The sequence below is a fragment of the Podarcis gaigeae genome (assembly GCF_964106915.1).
Source record: "Podarcis gaigeae genome assembly, chromosome: 2".
Lineage (NCBI taxonomy): Eukaryota > Metazoa > Chordata > Lepidosauria > Squamata > Lacertidae > Podarcis > Podarcis gaigeae.
Genome location: NC_139679.1, coordinates 66049493 through 66067714, shown reverse-complemented (window position 1 = coordinate 66067714; position 18222 = coordinate 66049493). Strand labels below are relative to the sequence as shown.

Genomic DNA, 18222 nt, shown 5'->3' with positions numbered 1-18222 from the left:
CCAGCATTTGTTCTTATTGCATATTTGTTGTTTGCTTCTCTCCAGTCTTCAAGTGATATATATACATACATACATACATATATATATATGTGCTTTCGTAGATTTTCACGGGTACAGGAATGCAGGTTTTGGTGTCCTCGGGTGTCTTCCCGTGTAAAAGTTGGGGTGTCTAGGCGACGTTTCGACGAGGTCTCACTCGTCATCTTCAGGCTGGTGCTTTCGGCTTCTTGTTACTGGAACAGAGCGGGATCTCAATGTTTGAGTTCCTATAAATACTGTAGAGGGGGTGTGGTGTCTAGCCTCCAATGTTCTGGGCAGAGAGGAAGTTCCCAGGCTAGTGTGCCTTTTCTTCTTTTGTTCCTTAATTACTAGCCTGGGAACTTCCTCTCTGCCCAGAACATTGGAGGCTAGACACCACACCCCCTCTACAGTATTTATAGGAACTCAAACATTGAGATCCCGCTCTGTTCCAGTAACAAGAAGCCGAAAGCACCAGCCTGAAGATGATGAGTGAGACCTCGTCGAAACGTCGCCTAGACACCCCAACTTTTACACGGGAAGACACCCGAGGACACCAAAACCTGCATATATATATATATATATATATATATATATATATATATATATCAGCCTTATTGGTGTGTCAGCGCTGTCTCAAAGGAGGAGGTGCCAAGAGGGATACCACCGCTTCTACCCTCAGCTTCTATGAGATGGAGGTAAAGATGCTTCTTGTCTGTTTTATAAGAGCACATTCATCACTGAGCACAATGAACCTGGGTCTTCATTTAGTCCCCTTAAACCTTCCCCTAGCATACACATTTTTTTCACTCAGGGTTTGGTTGGAGAACTGCATCACAAAAATTGGAGAAGTGCAAATTTCAGAGGTCAGCTACATTATGCTTTGCATATTTTTTTCAGAGAATGTGAATTAGGTTTGCATTAAAATCTGAACTGAATCTCCACACCCTCCTGCCTATCCCTAGCTACTTCTGACTCCATGTAGCATGCCTGCTGTGCATATACATAGTGATAAAAATCAACTGCATACAACTGACTAGCTATGTAAGCCTGTAAGCCTGAGGATCGGGCAGGCATCTTGTGAGTGTCCTAATGCATTTAGAACAAGCACTACAAAAATACTGACTTTGCCAATGGCTCCCCTGAAGAATGATGCTTTGAGAAATGCAAGGCAGTATCTTTAGAAATGTGTACTGGTGTACAGTATGTGTGTGTTCACAGCTAGTGAATTCAAAGGCATGAGCTGAAGATTACAAATGGAAGAGCCAACTAGATCATTTTAGGCAGTTGAATCACATTTCCCATCCGTGCCCTGTGATCAAATTAATGAGAAGCAGCGCACATACAAAGCCTCTCTGTGGCACGTATCGGGATATTGCACACAACAAAAGCAGCAAGGGGGAGAAAGCAGTGAGCTGTTGAAGCTCCTCAGGGATTCATCGAGCCTTTGAATGGTCAATATAGGAGTTTCGCTCTTGAAGCTGGAACACTGCAAAAAGGAAAACAAACTACTGACCTGTTTTAGTATGTTATAATTATGGGATAAATCCAGTCTCGTATAACCAGCATGCTTAACTCCAGTTAATGCATGAAGGGGTTAAGATCACAGAGTAAGTTGTCCTGCCAGGCTTAGCTAGGTCACAACCACTCACCTTAGGAGAAAGGGTTACCAAACTCTTTGTTCTCTTTCTTCCACCATGTGAACCCTACGTGTAAAGTCAAAGTTGAATGCTCCAAGCTTAGACTGCGTGGCTTTAGCAAGACATATGAGTGTTTCTATACAAATAATTTGGAAGCAACTTATAAGGGGATATTTTAAAGATCTAACAGCCTGTATTTCCATGCTTTACTTTGCTGAATGTTTTGTGATTATAAATCTCTGCTGGGGTTCTCTCACCAATAAGTACTTGCCCCAAAATTGGATTGAGACATCCAGGGAATTCTCTTCTCCTTTTACCACATTCTATTTTCCCCTTTGAAACCAAATTACAGAAACCATCAATAATAAGAAAACACCGACTAGGACACATGCAAAGGAGGGAAGGTGTGTTCACCAAACTGGCTTTATAGATCAAATACAGCCGGGGAACATTCTTATACAGGGGATTATCTCGGATGTGGGTTTTCATGATCCAACTCATTGGATACGTCGTGAGGTACTGAATCCAATTTTGGATGTTAATTGGCCACCTGGGGCTGCCTTCTTTTTTTTGAAACAGTGATGCATCTTTGCTGAGTGCTGTCATAACTGCATAGAGGGAAACGTGGCCATGACTCAACTGGGATGTCAATCCAGATGGCAAATTAGAATCAAGATTCAGATCCAGCTGCTGAAAATTGAAACATTTATCCCCAAGCTTGTTATTTAAGGGAAATGCCAGGGTGGGAAGAAGGGCGAGTTCTTTTATGACCGATAGATCTAGCTTCTAATCAGAGGAAAATATTTTACTAGGGCTGTCCAACTGCAGTGCTTTGGGGCATTGTGCAGGATTGTACTGCACATGGAATAAACTATATGGGTGGCACTGGTGACTGTACTACATTGCACAAAGATTGGGGGAAATATGTCAATTATGTACTGTATGTGAAAAATATTTGTGAGTGGAAGGAATTAAATCATTACTTTATATCAATGATTACTTTATATCACTGTGGAATTAATTGCCTGCTAAACCGGCAGCCAGATTTTTAAAAAGGGCCAAAACACTTTACCAAGTCTTCTGCCCAAACCTGGATCCCTTTATGGGATTTATAATTGGGAAGTCTGGAATAGTAATTCAAGGGTTCTATGCCCCTCTACCAACCCCTTATTGATTAATCAATTATAATTACCTCCTTTTCCTCCAAAGAGTTCTGGCTGGTGTAAATGATCTGTTTTCTCCCTTCCCTCCAGATTAGTCCCACAATAACCCTATAATGTAGTTTAGGTTGAAGGAGAGTCACGACCATCCAGTGAACATCGCATTTAATTTTTTAAGCAGAGCAGCTCTGGGGAAAGAATAGTTTTACTCTGTTCTACAACTGGCTGGATCATTCCCTACTTAATTGTGAGGCTCTCAGCTTTCAGTGAAGTACATTTTTGCCCTCCTGTTTCTACAGAATGGTTTAAAAATATGTCCATAGTTCAGCTACAAATGCACAGATTATAATCCATTACAAATTCAAAAAAGGTCAGCAAACCTCAAGCTATGCACAGGACCCAAACCAGAACCTTTTGGACATGTGAGAGCTTTGAATATCCACCCCACCAAGCAAACACTGTGCAAGTCACCTAGCTTTCCGCGTCTCCTTCGTGTTCAAAGCAACAGCTGCCTCTAGTGTTAAATGCCTATAGCTACAGTTTGGAAAAATTGATGTCTCTGGCCTTAGAGAAGCTGAATGGAAGATCAACAGGCATTTTGCTAGCACTTATGATACATAAATCACCCATATGGTTTGATGTAGCATCCAACAGGCAAATTACAAAAGAAGTTTAAAAGCAGCAGGTACACATGGAGATTATAATGTACAAAGAAGATATTTTCTTAATATGTGAGTGCATTTGCTTCTTCATTGCTCCGAGGTAATATATGCCTACTACAGTTTTTCTTGCCATTTTGTTATCAGGTGTGACTCATGAATCCTTTCCCTGGTTTAAATACTATTATTACTGTCATTTTCAAACATTTTCTTGTGCCCCTGCTGTGTAAAAGGCTCTACACAAACCAATTACACTCACTGCCCAGGTTTTTAATATACAAGGTCTGTTCTGTGGGCTCAGCTGACATCTGGATCTCCCCTCTTACACTCCACTGATGACCGAATACTTTTAAAGGAAAAGGAGATAGTTGGTTTCAACACTAGGTCTCGAAGTCATTATGTGAGCAATTTGACTTCTGCTACTGCAATGGAACTCAACTCATCTGCTCACACACAAATACAGTCAAACCTCGGTTCTCGAACGGCTCTGTTTTCGAACGTTTCGGCTCCCGAATGCCTAAAACCCGGAAGTATAATCTAAAAGATCATACACTGCATTATGAACACTAACCAAATAAAACATATTCTCCCATTTTCTCCTTAAGGAGTTATTTTTTCCTTGGAGAAATAGGTTTCAGTTGGGTTGTGACAGTTATGGTCTAACCTGTGGCCTACTCACAGGGCAACATTTGAGATTCTGCCAGGCTAAATATCCTGTGCTTATCAAGTTGTAATTGTTCCATCACTTGTATAATAGATTTGCTGAAGGTTAATTATGCATTTCCCTTTTTAAAAATCCATTGTTCTGCACGGAATTGAATTTTATGAAAACTAAATAAAGGACTTATGTAAGCTCAGCAAAGGAAAGGGGCATTTTGTTGCTAGGGATATTAGTTGTAATACAGTTATTTCACAACAACAGTTCTCCAGACCTGGCATGAATTGTTTTAGATGGTCACAGGACCATCAACACAACAAGCCAAATATTTTATTATATGGCCTGACACTCAAATATTCTAGCAAACATTCTTTGATTGTATGATAGGTTTGCTACAAGGTTTATTGCAATTAGCGATAGCCAGCTCTCCAAACCCTATATTGGACAGTTCATTTTTCTGTCATTTTCTGGCAGGAAGACATGCAAAAATCAGAAAAAAACAGCCCAAACTTTTAATAATGGATTTTATTCTGGGGGGAAACCCACCACCTTTTATATGAAAGTATGAAATCCTGTGCGGTTACAGAAAATTGACACTGCCCCCTCCAGAATGCAAATTACTACAATATTGTTTTAAATACGATTTCAGTTAAAAGTAGATTGTTATGATTGCCACAAAATTCAGAGGCTAAGGAAACAAGACAATACAACCTCATGATTGACAAGAGACATTAGTTTAAGTCAAGCATTGGTATAATTTATACTCAGCGAGCCAGTGGGCATTCTGCAAGTGACATTTCATCTGCAAGTGACTCTTGCCATTTGTTTGCCATCTGAGTATTCTCACATCAATTTTTAGTTAGCTGCATCAAACAAATGCAAACACAATCTTCTCCATATAAATTAACAATATCACATCAACATTTTGTAAAGCTTATCCACGCTCAACAACAAATTCATCATGCATCCAGTTTTAATACTTTTCTTTTTACTTAGTCTTGAAAATATACTGTATGTTTCAGTTGCGCCTTCGTTGCACAGGCGGGGTCCTATGTCTGTGTCATAAATGCAAATTATTTACAGAAGAGTCTAGAGAAAATAAACGTCACAGTTTCTATCCTGGAACAGAACAAATATGGACTGTCTACCAGCAATGAGAGTGCGGTTGGAGATCATGTTCTAGGTTTTAGAGGAACTGCTTTCCCCATTGCCCACTCCTTACTCCTGGTAGACGATATCAGTTCAAAATATTTCAACGGTATACCTGAATGTACATTATATTTTCATACACAGAAATTGAAAAACAATAATAAGTATTATTGTCTTGCACAGATCTTATACCCAGGTTCCAGTGTCATATGATTATTTGGAATTTTCCAGCGACTTTTCTATGGAAACATCAAACATTGCTATATTGTATCTGCTGGGTTGGAAGCCCCGAATTTGCTAGTTGTGCCTCTGTATTATACGTAGAACATCATGTTCTGCAGATTCACAAGGACAATTACGGTAATCTGACTTGATTATTAGGCCTACAAATCCATTCAGCAATTACTGTGTTGCCACTGTTGCCATGTAAGTGTTGCAGTGCTAACTGGGCACAGTGGAATCCATAGCCTGTAGAATTTACTGCTGTAAACTGTAACTGTAGGAATAAATTGGTGGGATTCAAAACATTTAATTGCTTGTTTCCAGAGTTAGAAGAGCCTATGCTTCTGGAAAGTATTAAACACCATCTCCCCTCAGTGCAAAACAGTGAACTGTGTGCTTCAACATTCAAGGATGGGGCTGCTGATAAACGCTTACTGTGAAAAATCAGGATTGCGGTATTCAGCAAGAGGCAGGGGTCGCATTCTAATTCCTTCCTGCAGACTTTCTTCAGCTAACAGACACACTGAAAATAAACTGACCTGTTCTTATGATCTAGGACAGAGCGGAATCCCAGAGGAATACATTTATCAGCCAAGCCTGCCAAAGTAATTTCACTCATTGCTGCCAGATTAGCTTACGTAAGTGAAGCTATTATGCATCAGTCCACAGTTTCTATCTTTAGGATAGAGTCAGGTAGCACAGGAAACATTGTGGAAAGCCCAGAGGAGTCAACAGATAAATACTGCAGCCTTATTTACATGTAGGACAGGCATGTCCAACAGGCCGATCGCGAGCTACTGGTCAATCGTGGGGCGTCCCTGGTCGATCGCGTGTTCCCTGCCCTCCCCTCCAAAAAAAAAAAGGTCAACAACTTTGGTCAATCCAATGGGTAGATCACTGACAGTTTTTTTATAGTGGGAGTAGATCGCAGTCTCTTGGGAGTTGGACATGCCTGATGTAGGACACAGCTGTGTTTCCTTGAAGGAGGGTATATGTTTTTAGCCCTGCACCCCCGTGCTGTCACACCTCCTTCCTCAAATAACCAAGTTGCCCACTACTGAACAGAAACTCAACATGTGACCTCCTGCTTGTCTGCAATTGTTTGAGGAAGGAGGCATGATATGGGCGGGCAGGACAAAAAGCACAGCCCTACTACATGTAAACACAATTACACCCTACATGCAAGTAATGAATGAACAGGGCCGGGTGGAGTGTAGATGTGCTAGCTCCTGACCCAGAGATCCTACCTGTTATTTGAATTCCCAAGCAGGTGTCCAGCTTATGCTTCACAGCAAGCAGCAGTCAAGTGGAGAAGAATGGGCTACTTGAGCATGAAGCAAGGGCCAGAAGCAAGCAACTTAATTTGAAGAGCACCTTTGGAGGTTAGGGGAAACTCAGATATATCCCACTGCCAAGTTAATGTCTGCACCATCTCTATTTTGCTTTAGGAACTTTTGTCAGAAGAAATTCAAGCAAAATTCTAACAGGTAAATATCATTTACTCGTTTTATGAGTTACATAGCGAGCATTACTGCCAATGACTCTCATTTCCTAGGTAGCATTACTGTTGTTGTTTGCCACCCACTTCTAGTGCTATAGATCCGCTAAATCCGCCTGAAAATTGTGTTTATTCCCCTTCAGCGACTGCTAGTTCAAATGAGATTCTATGAATAAAACAGCAGAAGAAGAGCTGTAGGAAATTAATGGGAACCCCCATTGCCAATTGTTAAAATGATATGGCATTATGTTTTAAGTCGTGAAAAAAATGTAGACAAGCTTTGTATACGTTAAAACAAAACTGAATATAAGATGCAATTAAAGTGACACACTCTTAAAGTATATATATAAAATAACAAGCACCAAATAGCAAAAGCTAGAATCTGCCTTGACTGGAGCTTAATGAGCAGCTAGCAGAGGCACATTCCTATCACAAAACTGGGTCTGCACAGCTATGGCCACATGAAAGACAAAAAAGAACATGGGCCAAGTAGGAAGCCAACCAGCTATATTATTCAGAGTACAGAAGGATGCCAAAAGTTAATTTTATCATCCTCCAATTATTCATTCTATTTTTCAGCTTTACATGGTATAACACGGCCCAATTCATGACATGGGGAAATGGCCACTGGAAACATTTATAGTGGCTATTAACAAATCAACCTGTCATGCAGCAATAATTTGCTGGTTAAATATCAGTCTACTTATGCCACACAATGTGGTGGTAGAAAGGACTGCACCACCTTAGATCATGTGAAACATTTGGAAGATTCCTGTATAGCAAACAAAAAACAAAATGGCCAATAAGATGTGAGGCCACAACCTCTTTTTCTGATTTTTTAAAATGTGTGTGTGAGAATTCAAATGTAGTATCCCCCATCTGAAGTGGTACAGTCCATTGTATCACCTGCTGCACATGCAGAGGTAGCTAAGCATCAGCACAGGAGAGAAGTCACTCAATGTGTTAACCATTTACCCTTTGTTGCATTCATCAGATTTTACTAAAGTGCCAAAGAATGTTATACAGCGTATGTTCATGCAAAAGCCAGCCACAACCTCCTCATCCACCTGCACAGCTCCTCTACCCCAATCATTCTGCACCCATAGCTGCTTTTCATCAAACACAAATGTACCTTAGTAGACAAACACGGCTACCTACCTGAATCATTAGGAGAGTTTTAGGCACGTCCATTGGGTGATGACTAGTTCCAAAGACTCTGGCCACACATTTGCCTCTTATAAATATTGTTCAGAAACAACTGCCTGAGAAACCAAAGAGGTTTTATTTCCCTTTTTAATGTGAGAGTTTATTGCAAACTCTTCAACAAGATCATAACTGTTTAAGTTGTCATTGCTTTCCTCGTAGCAATACTGATGGCACTAGAACACATTGGAATTTCAGCAGTGTCAGAGAAGAAAGAATACTTGAAGTGCTGACATCTGGAGCTTTACTAAAAAAAAAACCCCCAAACAGACAGGGTCTTTTTTGAACTGCTTGGCAAGCAGCACATTAAAAACAACCAAATTACCACTTCTTGGCTGCTATGAGAAATTCAGATGCCAAAATTTGCATTTGGTTTCCATTTTCTAGTTCAAGTATTGCATGTGATTGCAATGTAAGCAAACATGAACAACATGACAAACTGGCAGCTCTGGTAATTTCACAGCTGACATAAGGCTGGACTCAGGCTAACTTAAATGTCACTGATTGCAATAGATCTACTCTAAACATGAGTCAGTCCGGATCCAACTCTTCATTTTAAAAGTGTAATAATCCCATACTATTACTATAAGAAATACTAAAATGTATGTTTCTTACAAACTCAAGATAAGCTTGATCAGATATTATAAATTCAGACAAGCAAGACAAGCACTGTTCTAGTGAACTATGCCATCACACACTATGAAATCATCACTGGACATATTCAGGAATTCAAACCTCCCTGTAAGAAAGGCAAAAACAGTTTATGTCAATGTATCCTTGCTCTTTTGTTGATGTTAACTGGAGATCCCAAAAACTGGGAGAAAAGTATCCCCTCTGTAAAATGCCCCCAGCAGCATTCCTACCAAGGAGAATGTTTAAAAAACATGATTTAAGCTGTTTTCCTAATCCAAATCCATACTTTTGCTAAATGTTCAGACCTTATAGCCACTGGAGTTTTTAAAAAGAGATAAGGTTTTTGTGCATTTGTGACTCCAGCTGGTTTTTTTTTTTTTTTTTTGGTTCCCCTTTTTTCTTGAAGTTTCCAGATGAAGCTTTCATACATCTGCCTTTACTGCTGTACTGGCTTCAGCACCTGCATCATCTTCAGAAGGTATGGAGGGAACACTGTCGTGGGAAACAGTGTCAATGCTTTGTGCTTCTGACTGAAGGTGGATGGATACCTCAACAGCTATTTCTTTACCATGGTCATTTACAGAACCATCATCCGAGTCTGCTGTCGGTGAATTACTGCGCTTAATTTCTGGGTTTAAGGGATAGAGTCCATCTTGGACACCAAGGGCTTGTTTGACTCCATCTCCAACTTCATCAGGGTCATCGACTCTCACTGCTTCAAATATCTCTTCCATAAAGGCCCTACAGTTAAGGATGAGCGGCGGAAGAGGGATACTTCTGGCTAACTCTTCAATGTATCGAGCAAATTCCATAGTCTTAAACTGGGTGACTTTGGCCAGTTCCAGCGTTTTGGCAGAGGTAATGATTGGAATGCGTTTGGCAATTTCAAAGGCCTTCTGTAGTTTCTCAGCCCCTTCAGTCCTGAAGAATTCATTGATGGCCTTCTCTGTCTTGCGGAGATGGCTGCTCATCATGCACAGACGTGTTATATTTAAGATCAGGGTGATAGTAAAGGCAACCAGGCAGACAATCATGTAGTAAATGCCCATGTCCCCAGATGTGGAGACCACCCTGAGGGTGACTGAGTAATGGAAAGAGCCATTTTGGGTAGTGACAACACAACTGTATCGCCCCCGGTCACCAAAGGTTACACTTGTGATATTAAGGGTACTGTTAGAGATCAGCCATCTTCCATCTAAAACACAAATACAAAAAAGATTTCAACACTGGAGTTACAGATCATACTTGCATCTTTTCTGATATATATATATGCATGCCCCGTGAATAGTATTACGAAACCAGCAACACTGAATTGGGAATATGGATAACAACCTATGTCCGGTCATTTGCCAACCTACTAGTCAAGCAGGGTTGAATATCTTTACCTAGCCAAGAAAATATTCATCTCATGTACTTGATCTAGGTCACTGGTCTTCAACTGGTGTGTTGAGACCCACTTCTGGGTCACTGCCTGATCTAAGGTGGGTCACACAACAGCACTCCCAACATACAAATATATGGTAAAAAGGAAGAAATAGATCTACAATTGCATGTTTGGGTTAGAGCTGGGCCCTGGGTCTGATTTGGGCAGTTGTTTACATTATAATGTTGCTATCCATTTGCAAAGGCACTCATCCCTACAGGGTGGCCCTTCCCACCAACCCCAATACTACTTGTGAAAATTATATTGTTAAACTGCAAATGTTTCTATTACCAAATGTAGCAAGATCCACTGGATTGGGACAGCAGGCAAATGTGTACTTAAAAGCATGGTGGGCTGTAAAAGCTGGACACTTGGACAAAATATGTGTACAGTGCTATCTCACTTTTTCATGCAATGTTTTCTGCTTTCCCAATACCCTATTCTGGCAACAACAGCAAAAGGGTAAAAAAAAAAAAGGCAAATGTATTGCTGGATTGGACAGAGCCCAGTGCCATGATGGGGATGCAAATCACTCCCTTCCCCAGTCACCAGACTGATCATTTGATGACTGCATAACAGACAATAACCCCCTCTCCCCAGCTGATCTGCATGGCTCAGCTGACTGTCTGCCCATATGAGATGGTCACATCTTCTGCTGGCATGCAGCCCCTAGAGCAGTGGTTCTCAACCTGTGGGTTCCCAGATGTTGTTGGACTACAACTCCCATCATCCCTGAGCTCTGGCCTTGCTAGCTAGGGGTGATGGGAGTTGTAGTTCGAGATCATCTGGGGACCCACAGGTTGAGAAAGGCTGCCCTAGAGGGTTGAGTCACCAAAAATTATTGCTGCACTGTCGTCCCCCAATCTAAATGTAAATCTGGGTTTGATGAGGTGAGCATTCTCCCCTGATAAAAACCATGCAATCAGCACATGGATTAAAATATCAAGTAGCTATACTCCTAAAGCAACTAATTCGGAATGAAAACTACTAACTGCTAGAATATTATGTAACAGTACCTAGATTGCAAGTTGTGTAAATTATAGCCCATTTAGCTTCAGCCAAAATCCAGTATTTTAATTTAAAATAGACTTGTATTGTGTTTTAATGTAGGTATGTTTGGGCAGAGAGGTGACGAACCTAAGAAGAGTGGCTTTCCCTTCAACGTCTTCTTAAAAGTGTGACATACAAGAGAACTTCTGTGATCAATACAGCACACCTGGTACATTGTGTAAAGCAAGTCAAACAGTTGTCTCTTACCCTCTCCATCTTGCTTCAGTAGATGCCCTTTTGAGTTGAACCAAAGGATGCTGTTATGCTGACTGATGTTCAGCTTACATTCAAGGAAAGCACCGTTACCTTCTTTCACTATGATATCTTGAGGTACTGCCGATTTTGTGAAGGCTTGTAGGGTGGGAAGAAATGATGCATCGAGAGGAAGAAACCTTGACCCAGTAGCAGCTGTCAGGTTGGAGGCCACATTTTCTAGTGCTGAAACACTAGAACTGAGAATCAAAGTCAATAGGCAGCAGCTGAGCTTCATGAAAGCTTGAAGTATAAAGCACGCTGCAAAAAGTTAAGCGGTCTGTATTGCACCAGTCACCATGGAAGATATTGATGGATTCATCATCTTTGAAAGGGCTTTGGGTTTTTCTTTACAAGTAAATGAACAATCCAACTGAAATGTAAAAAACAAAACAAAAAAGATGCAAGTCAGGATTCTTAACAACGCAAAGCTTTTTGGCTTTCAAACTCAAATAATTAACAATACAATTCCAGAATGAAATGGCATATAATAGGGAAGGCGAACCCACAGACCAGATTCAGCTTGCCAAGCCACTTCCAGTGGCTTCCTTGTCCTCTGTCAAAACCTGCCTCTTCTTATCTTGGAAAAGTGCCTTTCCCCCCTTAAGCAGAAAAAAAAGGCTTCAGAAATAGAAAGGAACACTTACCAGTATTTTCCTTCCCGTATCAGTGCTGGGTAAGAAAGAGGGGAACTACTCCCAGCCCACTGATGTGATGAGAAGGAAACCACCCGATCCTCTGCTGACTGGCAGAAGAGTGTGCAGGGGGTGGGTTGTTTGAATATGTCTGCATGTCTGCCTGCCTATCAAAATGTGCGGTAAGTGTGCACATGCAATTGAGTATGCACTGGTGACTTTAGCCATGCCAGCTGCTGGTATGCATTCGCCAGAGAGCTGTCAACCATCAAAGCAGCCCAAAGGTTAGCCAACCCTAGTATAAAATGTTAGTTGTCTAGAGCTGAAAGGAGCTTAAGGTAAATAGGCACAAATAGCAACTTTCCAGAAAAGGAATAGGACGTAAAAACTAACCATTCTTTCCTTTGGTAGGCTCAAATTATAAACAGAAACAAAATTAAAAGGTCCACTGCATACAACATTCAAGGTTTTGTTCACCCTTGGATTGAAACTGAAAAAGGCAAACCAACCAAAGGAGCAGCTGCCAAGAAGCACAGCTTCTTTGCCTGCAGAAGGTTGATCACCAAGTAGGGCTGGGAGAGGCCAAAACCATGGAAAGCCATTGCCAGTCAGTATAGACAATACTCTCTAAACTTGAACCCTTAATGCATTTCTATTCTTATCCTAGCTGCTTCCTTCCTAACCACCTCTTTCTGCAATGCTATCTAACTTCCCAGTAATTAGAGTACAAAACAGGGCAGCTCACAGTGCTACTACATGGCAGCGTTCTCGTCAATATCTTCAAAGTGCTCTAAAAACCCAGAGTGAACTAATTCCATCCTGAAATATATGCATCTAAACTATAGCAATATAAATTTAATGAGATTTGGTTCCACTATTCTGCTAGTGCAGAGCTCTCTGCTCTGCACACCAAACAGGTGGGTGGGCAGAAGCGGTATCAGTTCCAAGCAGGGATGCTACTGAGATGACTTGGGAGCTGTTGGATCTCAAGTACAGATGTACCTTGGAAGTTGAACGGAATCTGTTCTGGGAGTCAGTTCGACTTCCAAGGCATGGCTTCCGATTGGCTGCAGGAGTGTCCTACAGCCAATCAGAAGCCGCGGAAGCTGTGCTAGACTTTTGGAAACTGGAACAATCACTTCCGGCTTTCGACTGTTCAAGAGCCAAAACATTCAAGTTTACAGGTGTTTGGATTCTGAGGCTCCACTGTAATACCAACTGCCATCATATAACAGCATTGACTCAGATTGGGGTGATGGCTGCAGACTCACAGCTTTGTACCTACCTGCTTTATGCCACAGCTAGGACATGCAGTAGGACTGTGATGGCCCTGTCACTTTGCTATGCCTGACCAGGCACCACCTAGGGCTTGGATAGCATCCTGAGGCTGTTATTTGCAACTGGGAAAAATCCAGTTACATTGTCCTTCAAAGACCTGAGATAAACATCAGCAGTAACTGCATATGCTTTCTACTACATTGTACATTGTTTGCATAATGCACAGCAGCAGCTGTGATGGGTCATTGGATTTTGCCATTAAATCCTTCAGTGTTTGATTTATTAAACTGTTTATCCCATTTTCTTTTATGCAAACCCATTACTGTTAAGCAAAGATCTTCTGCTGCAGGGTTTTTTTTTCTTTTGAGGAAAAGAGGTTACATTTTTATGACAGAGCCATCATATTTATATAAAACAGCTTCTGTGCCTGATAAACCACTAGGAAGAAAAGACCATATAATGCCCTAAATTTTCCAAGAAAAGCACAGCCATGCATATCATAAAGTAGCTGTTATGAATGAACATTAACACAGGTTCAACATGCTCCATCTGAGCCACAGATGCACTATATCTGAAGACAGATTCAGTTCAGAGTATACGTACTGAGAAGCAGAACAGATGTCTTTCATTTTATCTGCACACGTAAAAACTAACATATGCTCAATTATATGCAGTGTACAATCATCAGGACTCTCAGAGAACAGAAGGAAGCCTATGCTCCTGTTTCTGCAGCACTTTAAAAATATCTACAATATTGCTGCCTAAATAGATAGTGGAAAAGCAAAAAGTTTAGACTATGGCCCCAAAAGAAAAAAAAACAAATATTTCCTATGTTTACTGGATGGCGACATTTTATCGAATTGCAGTTATCCTTCCAAAGAGTCTCACTTTTATCAACTTCTGCAACTCCAGTACTCACAGAACTATTTTAAGAGCAAGAATTTCACTTAAACACGGAGATCACTGCAAAAGCAAAGGATCTTACAGATATTTGAGTTACAATGTTTCAACCCACCCTGCTTTAAAAGCCCTTAAGAATCACTCGCCACATTTGCTAGTTTACAACGTTTCTTTTTGAAAACGAAAATGTCAAAACTGATATATCACAGAGAGTCGGGTGCTGCTTCATTTTACTGCAGTGATCCGGAGAGACAATATTTACAAAGGTGAAACTAGGGGAAAGAGCATACCTATACTTTTGGAATTTATATTTCTTCTTTTTTTTTTTTAAAGACGCTGGCACACCAAATTTCCAAGGTGTTTTAAAGCTGAGAGTAGATTCTTCAGGAGTAGCTCCTGAAACAGCCCGATGTTATGCAGAATTGTGCTTACATATGTACAGAATCAGGCTTGAACTCCGAGAAACATTTTAGGTATACATATGAAGGACTGAGAGGGACACAGGTGGTGTTATGGTCTAAACCACAGAGCCTAGGGCTTGCCGATCAGAAGGTTGGCGGTTGTTCTTCGGTCCCAGCTCCTGCCCACCTAGTTATTTAGAAGAGGGTAAGGCTCCTCTCTGAGGGACGTGGGTAGCACTGTGGGTTAAACCACAGAGCCTAGGACTTGCCAATCAGAAGGTTGGTGGTTTGAATCCCCACAATGGGGTGACCTCCTGATGCTCGGTCCCAGCTCCTGCCCACCTAGGAGTTTGAAAGCACGTCAAAGTGCAAGCAGATAAATAGGTACCGCTCCAGTGGGAAGGTAAACGGTGTTTCCGTGTGCTGCTCTGGTTCGCCAGAAGCAGCTTAGTCATGCTGGCCACATGACCTGGAAAGCTGTCTGTGGACAAAACGCCAGCTCCCTCAGCCAGTAAAGTGAGATGAGCGCCACAACCGCAGAGTCGTCCATGACTGGACTTAACAGTCAGGGGTACCTTTACCTTTATGAAGGACTGACGGTGTTCAACTTTAGACTTTGCAGCTTTTTGAGTGTTTCCAAGACTCCAAGTGACAGGGGCAAGCTGTTTATTTAACTTCTAAGACTAATTTAATGAATTTAAGTGATCACCACACTGATATTATTTATTAGATAAAATATATATTTTCTAGTTCTATATAATATGAAGGATAGTCCCTGCAATTAAAGCAAAAAAGGGAATCTTGCCGGACTACAATTCCCACCATTCCAAACTACTGGTTATTTGTTACCGATGGGAGTTAGAGTCCAACAACATTTGGAGTAGATTTTCCCACCCCTGCTTTAAAGGCCTAGACAAACAGCCCCAAATACTACTCCCCACCATTATGCAGAAAACTATCCTAATAAACTCTCTACCTAAAATATGCTGTTGATCCTACATACCTGTAATTTTTTTCAACCATATCAGACATTTTTAAATGCAATGCTTATATCTAAGCACTTCAAATGTGTTTACACATGCCTGACACAGATGCAGATTACACCACAGGAATATGATGCTGAGAAGATGGAATAACACAAAGAAAAACACTGAAGGTTGATTCCAGTTTATCTGTTTGTTGAGCATTCATCCTGGTTTGCACACTTTGCAGGAGTGGAGGGTGTGTGTGTTATACAACACTGGTTTTTATTGGGCATTCTTTCTGGTTTGTTTCTGGGGAGATTACACAAATCGCATCAAGCAATGGTTACCCCAGACTTTCCATCTTCCTATCAATCAGCTCAAACTGTCTTGTCCTGGTGAGCAACCTGGCTGCTGAAGTTTCCAAACCATCTTCAGAGGCAGCCCTATGTATAACATGTGGCAGTAATCTAACCTAGAGGTTACCAGAGAATAGAAACAGAAGTTAAGCTACCCTTGTCTAGATGCAGTGCAGCTTGGCCACCAGCTGAAGCTGATGGAAGGTAATCCAGGTCAGAAGCCACCTGAGCCAGAAGTAAACTTTAGTTTATGGTTGCCATCAATTTGATTTTAATTAATTTTTATAATGTTTTTAGAATGTTGCACTATTTTAGTGTTGTTAGCCGCCCTGAGCCCGGCTTCGGCTGGGGAGGGCAGGATATAAATAAAATAAAATTTATTATTATTATTATTATTATTATTATTACCCCTGAGCTATGTACCTGCTCCTTCAGAGGGAGTGTAATTCCACCAAGAGCAGGCAACCTCCTATGCATATGATCTAGGGAACCACCCTCTAACAATGTCTCACTCTTATCTGGATTGAGCTTCAGTTTGTTGGCTTTCTCCAATCCATTACCAAGGCAAGACAACAGTTCAGCACATCCTGCAAATGGTCATCATGGCAGCAATGAAGTCCTGAGCCATCCCAGAGCCAATCGCCTTGGCATGGATGTTGAAGTCCACCAGAACCAGCAGTCTGGGGGTCCTCAACACTGCCTTCAAAACCAGCTCCATCACCTCAGGCAAGCAGAGTGCTGGGTAGGGAGACAGGCAGCAAACCAGCAGAATTCCTAATCTGTCCCAATTGTCCAGTGCCAGAAACACACACTCTAGATCCCCACACAACTGGACAGAGAACCTGGAGACAGAGATAGAATCTCTATAGACTGCAACAACTCCCCACGACTAAGTCTGCTCTGCCCTGATGCTGGGCACAGCTGGGTAAGACCAACTCCACCTTGTTCGCCCACCCAGGTTTCAGTGTTACAGACCAGATAAGCCTCCTCATTTGTAACCAGATCATTTCACGGATTGCATTTAGCTTTCCTTTTAAAAAGGAAGCCCAATACAACTAGCAATACAAACTCTATGGTAGGCACGTGGAAAAACCAACACTGGAGCCTGAAAAACTAGTAATGCTTCCTCTCCACCATATATGCCAGGCTCTGCTCTTGGACCACAAGTTTCCACTAACTCCACCCCAAACTACCAGATCTGAACCTGCTCCCCCCCCCAACTTGTCTAACTCTGTCCTAACCCATTAGGGAACCATAAGGGTCTGCCTTAACCTCCCAGGTACTGTTCTGACTTACCCGCTTTCTACTGAGTCCATGTTACCTCCAAGCCTGTGCAGGCTTTATCTGCTAGCCCTGCTAAGGGAGTAAACACATGTGTGCTATTATTATTTAGTGTATTTTTTATCTCTGTTGGAAGCCGCCCAGAGTGGCTGGGGAAACCCAGCCAGATGGGCGGGGTACAAATAATAAATTATTATTATTATTATTATTATTATTATTATTATTATTAACACGTATAAAGTGCCTATGGGTTTTTTCTCCCTCCTGAGCAGCAAGGTCTGCAACCTAATAGGAAGGGGGAAAGGGGGGAAAGGAATAGGGATGGACGATGGAAACAAGCACTGTAGAACCTACATCCTCACTAGCTCATGACTCGGGGCCGGTATGGTCTCTCTTTTGCCCTGCGAGAGGGGAGGCGCAAGTTCCCAGGAGCTGGTGGCGGCAGTGCACGCTTCCTTTCAACTCTGCATGCATGCATGCATGCATATACATGTATACACACGATTTATAGGTATGTGCGAATACACCACCCTGTGAGCATTGCACAGCTCCCAGCAGCTCACCCCCAAGGCCAACGCCCGCGACGTCATAAATGCGCCCACTAAAACCCCGGCGCGTCGCTCCGGGTCCTACGACACGGCCTTGAACTCCGAGCGGGAGCGGCGCCCGTGACGAGTTACCTTGGCAACGCCCTGTCATCCCTCGCTCGGCCCGCTCAGTCCGCCTCCCGGTCCCCTCCTCTGACGGGCCCCCGCGCACAGCTCCAACCGGGACTCCGGACCTTCCGCCTTCCCTTCCTCTCAGCTGCCTCTTCTGCTCCTGCGCGAGGTCCGCCGAGAGA

General features: G+C 42.0%; 1 protein-coding gene across 5 annotated transcripts; it reads right to left on the bottom strand.

Annotated features, from left to right (window-relative positions):
- Nucleotides 1-4645: 4645 nt before the first annotated feature.
- Nucleotides 4646-18201, bottom strand: MFAP3 (microfibril associated protein 3). 5 transcript variants are annotated; one of them, XR_014561664.1, is made up of 4 exons: nucleotides 18062-18201; nucleotides 11521-11938; nucleotides 6405-10035; nucleotides 4646-6303 (listed from the first exon to the last, which is right to left on the bottom strand). XR_014561664.1 is itself a non-coding variant. In XM_083728749.1 (3 exons), the coding sequence occupies exons 2-3, from the start codon at nucleotides 11801-11803 to the stop codon at nucleotides 9263-9265; spliced, it is 1056 nt and encodes a 351-aa protein (XP_083584875.1). In that variant the 5' UTR covers nucleotides 11804-11938; nucleotides 18062-18201; the 3' UTR covers nucleotides 4646-9262. The 5 variants fall into 5 exon arrangements, 4 of the variants coding, with proteins under 4 accessions (XP_083584875.1, XP_083584878.1, XP_083584877.1 ...); XM_083728749.1 differs by having other exon boundaries at nucleotides 4646-10035; XM_083728752.1 differs by lacking the exon at nucleotides 18062-18201 and adding an exon at nucleotides 17912-18002 and having other exon boundaries at nucleotides 4646-10035.
- Nucleotides 18202-18222: the final 21 nt, after the last annotated feature.